Source organism: Rhea americana, unplaced genomic scaffold (assembly GCF_003343005.1).
Source record: "Rhea americana isolate MKP2758 unplaced genomic scaffold, rheAme1 scaffold_101, whole genome shotgun sequence".
In the NCBI taxonomy this organism is placed as follows: domain Eukaryota; kingdom Metazoa; phylum Chordata; class Aves; order Rheiformes; family Rheidae; genus Rhea; species Rhea americana.
In genome coordinates, this window is record NW_028185051.1 from 1166719 (window position 1) to 1179458 (window position 12740).

Sequence of the window (12740 nt, forward strand, 5' to 3'; positions counted from 1 at the left end):
CAGAAGGTCAGCCCCCAGCTTGTACTGGTGCCTAGGGTTATTTCTCCCTAGGTGCAGGACTCTGCACTTGCCCTTGTTGAACCTCAGGAGGTTCCTCTCYGYCCARCTCTYCAGCCTGKCCAGRTCTCTCTGAATGGCAGCACAGCCCTCTGGTGTATCAACCACTCYTCCCAGCTTGGKATCATCAGCAAACTTGCTTGAGGAGGCACTCTGTCCCCTCGTCCAGGTCACTGATGAAMAAGTTGAACAGGATGGGACCCAGTACTGAGCCCTGGGGAACTCCACTAGCCACAGGCCTCCAACTAGGCTCCATGCCACTGATGACRACCCTCTGAGCTCTGCCTTTCAGCCACTTCTCAATCTACCTCACTGTCCACTYGTCTAACCCACACTTGCTGAGCTTCTCTAGGAGGATGTTGTGGGAGACAGTGTCAAAAGCCTCCCTGAAGTCAAGGTACACAATGTCCACTGCTCTCCCCTCATCTRCCCAGCCAGTCACTCCATCAGAGAAGGCCATCAGATTGGTTAAGCAGGATTTCCCCTTGATGAATCCATGCTGGCTACTCCTGATCACCTTCTTCTCCTCCATRTGTCTGGAGATGACATCCAGAATGAGTTGTTCGATCCCCTTTCCAGGGATGGAGCTGAGGCTGACCAGTCTGTAGTTGCCTGGGTCSTCCTTCTTGCCCTTTTTGAAGACTGGAGTGACATTGGCTTTCTTCCAGTCCTCGGGCACCTCTCCAGTTCTCCAGGACCTTTCARAGATGATGGAGAGCAGCCTGGCAACAACATCTGCCAGTTYCCCTCAGTACCCGTGGGTGCATCCCATCCGGGCCCATGGATTTGTGGATGTCCAGCTTGCCCCRAAGGTCTCTGACCCTATCCTCCTCAACCAAAGGAAAGTCTTCCCTTCTCCAGACTTTCTCCCTCACATCCAGGCTCTGGGATTCCTGGGGGCTGCCCTTAGCAGTGAATCCTGAAGCAAAGGCAGCATTCAGTAATTCTGCCTTCTCTGTACCCCTTGTCACCAGGGTCCCTGCCCCATTCATTAGGGGGCACATTTTCCCTAGTCCTCCTCTTTCTGCTGATGTATCTGAAGAAGCCCTTCCTGTTGTCCTTGACATCCCTTGCCAGACTTAATTCCAGCTGGGCCTTAGCCTTCCTTGCAGCATCTCTAAATACTCTGACTGCATTCCTGTAATCCTTCCAAGTAGCCKGTCCCCTCTTCCACAGTCTGTGTACTTTCTTCTGTCTGAGTTTGGCCAAGAGCTCTCTTGCTCACCCATGCAGGTCTCCTGCTCCCTTTGCTGGACTTCTTTCCCCTTGAAATGGAAAAAGTCTCTTTGTAACATTACATAATACGAGATTGACCAAAACTTCGTGTCTCACTGAGAGACTTTAACAAGAGATGACTGTATAAATAGAGCAGGGTTAAAAAAAAAATGTTCTGATAAATCTGAATAGTGGAGAGGTATCATGTACTGCTTTTGTTTAGGCAGGCACAGCTGGTTATAATAGTTTTACATTTGTTTCAGACTAATCTCTTGTTCTGTTAGGGTATATTTGAATAGTTGCTCCTTGACTACAGCATTTAATGAATTTATCAGCTTAGTAAAGGGCAAAAAACACAAACAAGTAATGTTTTGAATGAATATCTTGTATTGCAGGCTGTGCAAAAACAGTCCTTGAAAAACTGAGATCTCTAGGCACTTCTCTGAAAAATATTTATCAGTGTTGCTGAAAATAATTCAACAACTTTTTTTTTTTTTTTTAGCAAATTATGTGTATTGCAATATAGTGTATACTGTAAAGTGTAGAGTTTGGGAGAAACATGATTTAATTAAGAGACTGGGTTGTGGGTATATATATTATAGCCTGGTTGCTTAAGGACGTAAAATTTAAGCGTTTAAGCTGTCAGTTTAGCCTCCTCCAGTAGCTTCAAACCTGTCTGAGCTCCAAATCTAATAGAGGTATCAGAATGCATCATGGCCTTCAAGTTTTGTGGAAAATGGTTGGCCGAGTAGGGCAAAAATGTTCAARTGTAATGCCTTCACTGAAGGGAAGGTGTGGAGAGTTTAACCCTTATCCAATATATTTGCAGTGTGTGGCAGTTGCAGGTGGTACTAGGTGGCCAGGAGCAGGCTGGTAGTTGCAAATCAGCTGGAGTAAGTGGTAGTTCTGGCCAAGCTGGCAAGATCAGCAAGCTTGGGTGGCCTGGGGAGGAACTGTGGTCAGCTGGAGGCAGACCACAGGGACATGAAGGTTACTGGTGCTTTCATGGTGGGCAAATACTGGAATAAAGTGAAGATGAGAAAGTGCAGACAGTCTAGAAGTATTGTAGGAACTGGCATCAGGGAGGAAGCCGGTGGCCTTGTTGCAGGAAAGCTGGGAGGGACACATGAAGAACTGGCTTATAATAATGGAGAAAATAAAATTCTGTGGGTCACCAAGTAATTACCTTAAYTGAAAATTTGAATTATGATTGGGCTGCTTGGAGACTTTATTATGAAAAAGAAGGGACCATATTACTTTCTATTTGAGGACTGAAGTATTTTGCCTATTTCAATTTTCTGTTACTTGTGACAACTAACCTGAATGTTTAAGAGCCTGGTAAACTCTGCTCGCTTCTAACAGATTATTTTGGCAAAATTTTCACCTATTCCATGAATGAAATTATTTAAATTTGGACTGGATTGATTGCTTTCATAAGTTAAGATTATGCCTCATTAATACAAATATAGTGCCTTTGGAATTTTGATTAGTTTTATTAATTAAAATCATCAAGGGAAGACTATTTGGTTTTTAAGTCTTGTACTGCAGTGTCTCATATCTATGTAGGTTTATACTTTGATACTCCTTCCTCTTCTCACTTCATTCTCCTCTTGAATTTCTGAAGCACTTTCCTTTGTTTTTTTCTTCTCTTTTTTAGTTACATRAGTATTTTATGAAAAGTGGAAAGGTGTTAATTTAGGGTTAATGTATACTTCAGTATACTYGTGGGTTTTCAGATACTTTTCTATGTATATTTAAGGGAAATTCCTAAAATACATAATTTAAACTAAAGTGTGATACATGTTTTTGTTATGGATGTTGGTGCATGTGTACTTATGTCCAGTCTGCTTGGACTTTGAATACAGTTTTATCGTTATGAGAGGGAAGGRCTAAAGTCTCCCCTGAAAAAGATTGTGTGTGTTGTGGAAAAGGTTGCATTATGTGCAATTTGTACTTCTGGTCTCTTTTGCTTATATTTTTACTTAGGTAGGACTATTGATCATTTATTGGGGACAAAGATTAGYTGTGAATGTTGTTGGATTTCTCCATCAGTATGCATGAATTAATTAAATTAAAATTCTTTTGAAATGCCATGCTGCTCCTCTTTATTTATCCAGAGGTTTTTTACCTTGCTTAATAGTAGATATGTTTATTTTGAAAATACAATTTAAAAGACAGAAAAGTTATTTCTGGTTAATACAGCTTCACTGACGTACACCCGAGGATACTTCCTGTGTGCAAAATATCCCCGCATACCGTACACATGGCAACAATATTTTGTAAATAACATCTAGGAAAAACATTAACTATGTGTTATCTTATTCACAGGTCAGCTTCCTACGGACTGATTAAAATATTTAAGCACTGTGTTGTAATGTGCATTTAATAGTCATTTCACAGCATCTGTGTTAATTATTTTCTTCCCCTTTTTAAAGTGCATTTGAAGCGCCATTTTATGTTCCGAAACCATCTCTGCTTAGTCTTCGAAATGCTGTCCTACAATCTGTATGACCTGTTGCGCAACACCAACTTCCGAGGGGTCTCACTGAACCTGACACGAAAGTTTGCACAGCAGATGTGCACTGCACTGCTTTTCCTGGCGACTCCTGAACTTAGTATCATTCACTGTGACCTAAAACCTGAGAATATCCTACTCTGTAACCCCAAACGAAGCGCTATCAAGATTGTTGATTTTGGCAGTTCTTGTCAACTTGGACAGAGGGTGAGTGTGAGCAAAAGTGCTATTCACACTATTATTGAATATGTATGAGAAACTTTTTATTTTTAAGTCGTAGTAGCTGAATAGCTAGTTTAAACTTCACAGATGATGATTTAAATGAAATAGTTAATTTTCAATTATGGTGGTAAGGATCAACACTYTGTAGGAGATTGGAATTTGAATTTTAGTACCATTGATAAACTTCCCATCTTTTTTTTTTCTTTTTTTCCTTTTGGTTATGTTTTTATGCAATGTAATATAGAATACATCAGCACTTAAATCTGCTGCGGTGAAATGCTGTTAGATAAAATACTTATTCCTTTATTATTTTCTTATTCTGTAATGTATTTCCTTCTACTTTAAAGTGTTATCTATTTAGTATGCCTTGAAGATAAGAAGGTATTTGGGCATCAAAACGTTGCAGTAATTGGCTCTTAAAGATACTGCTTATGACTAAACCCATTTTTACAAACACTTTAGCAGCTGTAGATTACCTGAATTTTGTAATGTGGCATTATTACTCTGAGTTACATACATGCAAAGCATTTCCAGGGCAAAGGGCTAAATTGCTTTCTGTCCTTAGTTCTTCAGATTAAGTGAGAGCCATGCAATTAAGTCAGTGTCAGAATAATTTGTTATTGTGTCCTGTTGGTCATCTGCTTTGGAGGCAAGCAATTGCATTTTTGATTTGAGAAATGTTAAATTGACTTAAGAACCTAAAAAATATTGCTTGGATGCCAAAACCTGTTTGCATTAGGGAGAATAATCATCTTCCTCAGTAGTTCAATTTGTACTGATAATTTGCTCCTTAGAAATTTGATCAGGGTGTGCTGTTCAATGTGTGCCTTGTATTCTAGTAGAGATAGGTTCTTTTCTGGTTGAATGAGTTACCCTGGGCTGTGTGAGTGACCACCTGCATTCAGGGTGCCTTTGCGTTAGTTGTTTGTGCTGAAAATGTATTGTTAGCTAGAGGAATAAGGAAGACTTCTGTAGGTRGAAGTCTAACTTCTAAAAGGCTTTGAAAAGATGGTATTAAACCTTCCAGGTGCTATGTACCTGTGATGGTTCTGTGTATAAAGAGTATGAATGCTTTGAAGATGGATGCTAAAAAGACAAAACCAGACCTGCCTTACATATCCAACATCTGCAAGAGATGAAGTTTYAGAAGTGTAAACAGTAATAATGAAGATGAGATCATTATACGAGAGGAATTAAGAAACATCAGTGACTAACTGTTGGCAAGCAGTGGTGAGGCATATATTTAGGATTAAGAAAAGGAATTTTTGCTCTGAACTAGAAACTTTTCCATTGTGAGCAAAGGAACGCACCTAAGACCTAGATTGTATAGGTCAACAGTAAGATAACATTGAGATGTTAAGAAGCACAGTTGCAAAAACCTAGTGTAATTCCATATTAAAGTTAATTTAAGTAGAAGTATGGAAACATCAATTATATTGGAAAGCACTGAGCAGAATTGCATACAGCTTTGAATATAAAGTACACTTCTGTTTGGGTTTTTCTGTTTGTTTGTTTGTGGTGTATGTTTTTGATAAGCCTATGTTTAAGCCAGTCTCCAGATTAAGAGTCAAGATAGAATTTTCTGCTATGTGAAAAGAGCAGGACAGTTTAGGAGGTTTTGTTGCCTTTTTTCATGAACTGTTTCCTGGTTCCTGGCATCAACTGGTAATTTCATCCAACAGACTTGCCATTTCTGAATGGGCTTGGGATATTGGCAGGGAYCTGGCAATGTCTTTATTCTGTCCTTTTCATTTCCTGGGTCACATCGTAGTTGTGGCTTTTCATCTTTTTCTATAATATTTGTCTGAACTGTTGTGTAATTCTGGTATGGCTTGCGGAATAGACGTTCTTAGGGTGATGCAACACTTAAATAGTTGCATGATTCCCTGTAATTGCCTGGGATTACACTAACCAACCCTACAGTGTAAAATACCATCATCATGAGTGATTCTGTACTTTTTTTTGAGAGAAAATGCTAATATTTTCCTAAGAATTAACATTTAAATATTTTTATCAATTTGATGTGTAGGTCCTTTTTAGTATCACAGATAGCTTTTTTTTGGCTTTACCTACATACAGGATACGTTTTATGGTAATTCTGTTTTGTGATTTAAAAAAAAATCGTAATAGTGCTTTTGAATGTTGTGTATTGTTACCTTTAAATGCTTTTATTTCAGATATACCAATATATCCAGAGTCGTTTTTATCGATCACCAGAGGTGCTACTGGGAATGCCTTATGATCTTGCAATTGACATGTGGTCCCTTGGGTGTATTTTAGTTGAGATGCACACTGGCGAGCCTCTTTTCAGTGGGGCAAATGAGGTATGCTGTTATTAAATGGTAAAAGTAATTTGATTCTTCTTTTCATTCTCATGGCTTTGGTCTGCTTTATTTAATTATAATGCATAAATTAGGGAAGTCTAGTAATCCTGAAACAAATAAACATCAGCATTATGGTAACAGTGTCTTTTGCCAGTAGTCTAAATTGCCTGGTTGTAATTTTCTGTTTCTGGGTTTCCCCCTTATTCCTTATTCACTTTTTTTCCCCTATATATTAGATTTTTCTTAAATTCACAATTAATTTACAGTTTAACTTGTGTGGGTAGTTAACATTTCCTTTCCATGCGACTCTATAGAATATTGGACTCCATCAGACTGCTCAGTTCCTGTCACATGCTGTTTACAAATATCCTTTGTTTGGAACAGGTGGATCAAATGAATAAAATAGTGGAAGTTTTGGGGATACCGCCTGCTCACATTCTTGACCAAGCACCAAAAGCAAGAAAGTTCTTTGAGAAGTTGCCAGATGGCACTTGGAACTTGAAGAAGACCAAAGATGGAAAAAGGGTAGGTTACATAATGAGGCTAAGAATATGGACCGGTCCTTAAAAAATAAAAATACAATGAGATGTTCCTTTGACTGCTTTATATTTTGCATTGCTGAAAGTGTAGCTTTATTGTTTTTTATTATTTTCAGTGTGATAAGACAGGTTGATTAAATAAGATTTTCGGTACTGTTGAATGGTTTCTTACTTCAATTTATTTTGTTTTATGGCTTATTTAAACTATGCAGATCCAATACTTAACATTTAACTTGATTTAAAGCAATTTCTAACTTGTCGACAGGAATACAAACCACCCGGAACTCGTAAGCTTCACAATATACTAGGAGTTGAAACAGGAGGACCAGGTGGACGTCGTGCTGGGGAATCGGGTCATACTGTAGCTGACTACTTGAAGTTCAAAGACCTCATCTTAAGGATGCTTGATTATGACCCTAAGACCCGAATTCAACCTTACTATGCCCTACAGCATAGTTTCTTTAAGAAAACAGCAGACGAAGGTACAAATACAAGTAACAGTGTGTCCACGAGTCCTGCCATGGAGCAGTCACAGTCTTCAGGAACCACCTCTAGTACATCTTCAAGCTCAGGCAAGTTTCTCACTAACAGATAATAATTTTGTTTCCTAATTATATTAAAAGAGTCTTTCCCAGATAATTGTCGTCTTATTTTTTGTTAAAAAGCAAATATGTTAATTATAAACATTGAAACTATTTTTTATCAGTTGCAGTAGATAACTACTACAACAAAAAAATTAAAATAGATTTAAAAATGTTATTATCAGAAGTCTGGTATTTTGACCTTGAAGCAGTTTAAATACCTTTATGCTGCATCATTTTACAGGTTACTGAGATTTTGTCGTCCAACTCTGTTGTTGTGCATGTTATGATTTTATAGGTGGATCTTCTGGAACAAGTAACAGTGGAAGGGCACGGTCAGACCCCACACACCAGCATCGACATAGTGGTGGACACTTCACTGCTGCTGTTCAGGCTATGGACTGTGAAACACACAGCCCACAGGTATACTCTTGAGTAGAGCTCTCTCTGCTTAATTTCTACAAATTTTAAGTATTTGTATTCTGATTATATTAAATCCTTGAAATTAATTAACACTTTCATGTAAGGAATAGAGTCATTTAGACATGGATCTAGCCATCAAYTTGATTTCTTTTTTTGCTGGTTCTTTTTCTACATAGTTCTTTGTATGTTAGATCAGACACACAGGCAAAAATACTGGCTGTAGCTCTAACAGTTTCCCATGATTTTGCAGAGGTGAAAGTTTTGTGTGTTAGTGGAGCTGTCAGTGCTTCACCTTACACAGGGCTTCAGAGTATGCAAAACTCTCTGTCTTTGAACCTAGTGAGGAACTAATTGATACTTACATGCACTCCTGTTGGAGTTCTGTCATACAGTGCTTATGTACGTCACAAACATCATCACAGACTGAGATAGTGTTTATGCATTATCTCTTCTTGGAAAGAAGTAACAGCTGAACTAATAAACTACAAATAGTTTAGCAATTTTTTAATTTTACTATAGAACAGATAAAAAGTATAAATTAGTATATATTAGCTTGGAAGAATTCCTGGAAGAATGAAACTGAAGTGTGATATTGATTGGTCATTTCTGTTCATCATTTTTACAGATGTGGAATTACAGTTGTAAAGCGATAGTTTCCAAGCATTACATTTACAAAAAAAAAAAAAAAAGTAAATCTTATTTACTGCTTTGCAGTTGAAGGAAAAAATGCAGTTACTTACTTTTCTCCCAATTAGACAATTTAGTATGTAGCTAGACCTTGCTATTTTAATAATCTTGAATCAGCTGCATTATTCCAGTACTGTGAGTAGTACTCTTCTAATGTTACTGACTCTGTTCAAGATTCTCTGTTTAACTGCAACCTATTGGTATTGTATTCAGACATCAGGGCCTCGTTGTTCTAGACGCTTTACAAATGCTAAGTTGTTTATCACTAATATTATGTAAAGCTGCTTCTGTAATTTTGGCAGTAGAGTCACATGTAGGACTTACTTAAACTGTTAGTTTTTTAAAAAATCCAGAATGTGAGTTTGTTTTTCTTAAGGTATGTTTAGAGAAGTATATTAGAAATACTTTTTAAGTGCATACTTACATTTCTTTAATAATTTTGCAACTGCATGGTTTGGTTAACTTTTTAATAGTTAGAGGAGGTATTAATAGCTTAATCTCTCTCATCTGTTGTAAATGGATAGATTTAATTAAGAATTTTAAATCTTACCTTGCCTATTACCGTAGGTTCGACAACAGTTTCCTCCACCACTTGGTTGGACAGCCACTGAAGCTCCTACACAGGTCACTGTTGAAAACCATCCAGTTCAAGAAACCACCTTCCATGTAACCCCTCAACAACAGAATGCATTACATCATCATCATGGAAATAGCTCTCACCACCACCACCACCACCACCACCACCACCACCATCATGGACAGCAAGCCTTGGGTAGCCGGACGAGGCCAAGGGTCTACAATTCTCCAACAAACAGCTCCTCCACCCAGGATTCTATGGAGGTGGGCCACAGTCACCACTCCATGACATCCCTGTCTTCCTCAACTACTTCTTCCTCTACATCTTCCTCCTCTACTGGTAACCAAGGCAATCAAGCCTATCAGAACCGCCCAGTGGCTGCTAATACCTTGGACTTTGGACAAAATGGAGCTATGGACGTGAATTTAACAGTCTACTCTAATCCGCGCCAAGAGACTGGCATAGCTGGACATCCGACGTACCAGTTTTCTGCTAATACAGGTCCTACTCATTACATGACTGAAGGACACCTTGCAAGAAGGCAAGGAATTGATAGAGAAGAGTCTCCCATGACAGGAGTTTGTGTTCAGCAAAGTCCTGTGGCTAGCTCGTGACTAAACTGAAACTAAGTTTGTTTCTTGTGTGTTTTTATAGAAGTGGTGTTTTTCCAAAAACAAAGTGCAAAGCTGCTTGAATCAGAAGGAGATAAACTCACTGAACCGCTACAGGAGGGCAAAGCTGACTATTTTTTTAAACTTGAAAAGATTGCAAAGGGACAATGAAGTTTTTTGTTTTGGTTTGTTTTTTTTTGTTTTTGTTTTTTTTTTCTTTTTAAGAGCCATGTCCGAACCCAGCTTAACGGATAGCTTAGTGGTGTTCAACTTTTGCTTCCCCCATTTTAACTTGCCACAACCTAGTCATAGCTTTTTTTGGGAGGGGTTTTTCTTTGGTCTCATTCAAGAAGGGTTATTGTTCAAATGTTAGTTGTAGTTGCAAACTAGTTTCTTTTTAAAGGCATTGCACATGACTTTTATATAAAGGCCCTTTGAAGCTTTTGGGTGGGAGGGGAGTAATATATATTTTTTTTAAGTTCCCCAAACAAACATGGGCACAGAAATGCAGTACTGTAAGAAAGAGGGACCTTCAGATTACACAAATATATATTCTTCAGCTGTAAAAAGGGACGGTTGTTATGGAGTTTGTAAGGCACATTAAGCATGCTAAGTGGCGGTGATCAGAACTCTCCTTATCTGAATCTACTGAGGATCAAAGCAGCAATTGTAATGGGATTCCGTGTGTCTCATATTTTGGAGACCACAGTCAGTTAGTATTGAAATATGACTGGTTTCATAACTAAGATGCACTGAGAAGCAATCAACGGGTCGGTCCTGGCCAGTCCTGGGGAGGTCTGAGTGGTGGTCTTTGGGATAACCTTTGGCCTTATGGATTTGGACTCTTAAGTTAGAAGAGCCTACCATTTCAGATGCAATCACTTTTGGACATGCTTTTGCAGACGGTCCTTAATGCTGAAAACATAGAGAATGGGTAATTCAAGAGGCCTTTCTTTTAAAATAGACTTTTGTGACCCACTTATTGTAAGGTATTGCAAGGTCACTTTGCGTGTGTCATAAAGTTGACTTCCTTATTGGTTGAAGGTCACAGGAGTAGTGGTTTGCGTTTGATGGAAATAGCTACAACTGTGTCCCTTCCTGCTTTTTACTTTTTTCTTTTGCTTTTTCTCGGCACGTGGTTTCTCCACCATTACTTCTGCACAAAGACGTCTTCTGTTCATCCTGAACATTTTTAAAAATGCAGAATTTTATGTGACTGCTTTTTTGCCTCACAATTATGCTGTGAATTTTACAAAAATTTATTTTCTTTTTTGATAATTTATTGTACCAAAGCTGTTTTTATAGCACATAGATGTCTGTAACCAATAATGTAGCAGTTCTGCACTTTGACACAAGGTGTAACTAGACCATTTTTAAATGTCAGTTAAAATTATGGCTGTACTATTGCTTAAACAAAACTGGAACTGTTGTTGAATTCATAGCCAATACATTTACAGCAATCTGTGTACTGAGCATAATAGATTGACATCTACTTCAAGACTATAACATCTGTTATATTATAAATGTGTTCAGGCTTCTGAAAGTAAAAGGGACACTAGATCCAGAAGCTATGAAACCAGCAGTTGATTCTTGTATTCCTTATTAACATAATTGTAAACTTGAAGGCAAGACCATGATTGCATGAACAGGTCCAAAATAATAGTCTGAGTAAAGCAAAACACTCACATGAGACCTGAGGTTAGCAGGCTGTATTTAACAGGTGCCTAATTTTGGGGTAATGCTGCCTTAATGTAACACAGTCAACTTGGCAGTTGCAAAATTTATGGGCCCATTCAAACATTTATTTCTCTTAGGAGTAAAAACTCAGTGAAAAGCATTTGAAAAAATAAGAGTAACTCACTTATTGCCCATCCCAGATTAACATTGTTTGTCCATTATATATTACAGAAGCAGTGATCTACCTCTGCCAGTAAGCCCTTTTAAAAATTAATTCAGCAGAAAAATAGCTAAGTTCATACTGGTTAATTCCATGTGGCTAAATCATTTTTTTGACTAAAAGGTGGAATTTTTTTATACTTACAGTGACAACACAGCAGCTACCATGTAAATGCGAGTGAATACTTGGGATTACCATTTTTTTGTAAATCACAACTTTTTTATCAAGTGATCCATATTTCTTTTGTGTTGAAACATCAACCCTGTGGATGAAAGTGCTTTTTTTTTATTTTTAATTCAGTAATTCAGAAAAGTTCACAGCAGTTGAAAGGCTGTCACCTTAGAAACAGGATGCTGAGTTTAGCAATATAAAAAGGAATCCAGTACTTACTGCTGTCTAGGAATATAAGGGTAATATGAAATCTGGGTAATTTTTGTGTGCACTGGTTGCCACACCTTAGCAAGCATCAAAAAATAAAGCAATTTTAAAATATTTACATAAAGAAGAACTCATCCAGTGCTTCTGCATACTGTGTTATGTTACAGTCCAGTTTTGTGTGCTTTACTACACAGTTTGGTTACAGGACTTCTGTGCATTGTAAACATAAACAGCATGGAAAGGTTGAATACCTGTGTTCAGATTGTAAGATCTAGTCCGGACTTGCTGTGTATATTGTAACGTTAAATGAAAAAGATAAGCCCTTTGTATTATAGTCATGCAGTCTTATGTATGATAAACAGTTGAATAATTTGTCCTCAGACTCTTTACTGTGCTTTTTAAAAAAAGAATAATTTAAGAAAAAATGTAAACATAGTAAATCTTCCTATGCAATTAACCTACTCCAAGCCATGGTATGGTAGGTATAATTATAGTATAATATGTAAATATCAGATACATTGAAACAGACTTAAAAATATGAAAGTAAAAGTTGGAGGCATAACGTAATTTTGAGTTTTTAATTGAAACAGCAAGGTATACAAATCATTGATGTATGAACATAGCTCTGCTTGATTCTGATTGACTGTATTTTTAGTTTTGAGTTGTTTATATTATTATTTGTTAATTTGAATGTTCTTATATACAGTTCAGCTT

At 37.7% G+C, this 12740-nt stretch overlaps 1 protein-coding gene across 2 annotated transcripts in view; it reads left to right on the forward strand.

The window, feature by feature from the left end:
- Window positions 1–12406, forward strand: part of DYRK1A (dual specificity tyrosine phosphorylation regulated kinase 1A) — a 92363-nt gene extending 79957 nt beyond the window's left edge. For both annotated transcript variants that reach the window (XM_085304848.1, XM_085304858.1), the window contains exons 7-12: window positions 3708–3994; window positions 6187–6333; window positions 6718–6858; window positions 7138–7444; window positions 7752–7876; window positions 9131–12406. In XM_085304848.1, the coding sequence (XP_085160974.1) occupies window positions 3708–3994; window positions 6187–6333; window positions 6718–6858; window positions 7138–7444; window positions 7752–7876; window positions 9131–9754 (1631 nt within the window). In that variant the 3' untranslated portion in view covers window positions 9755–12406. The remainder of the gene's footprint in view (window positions 1–3707; window positions 3995–6186; window positions 6334–6717; window positions 6859–7137; window positions 7445–7751; window positions 7877–9130) is intronic.
- The last annotated feature ends 334 nt before the right edge of the window (window positions 12407–12740 follow it).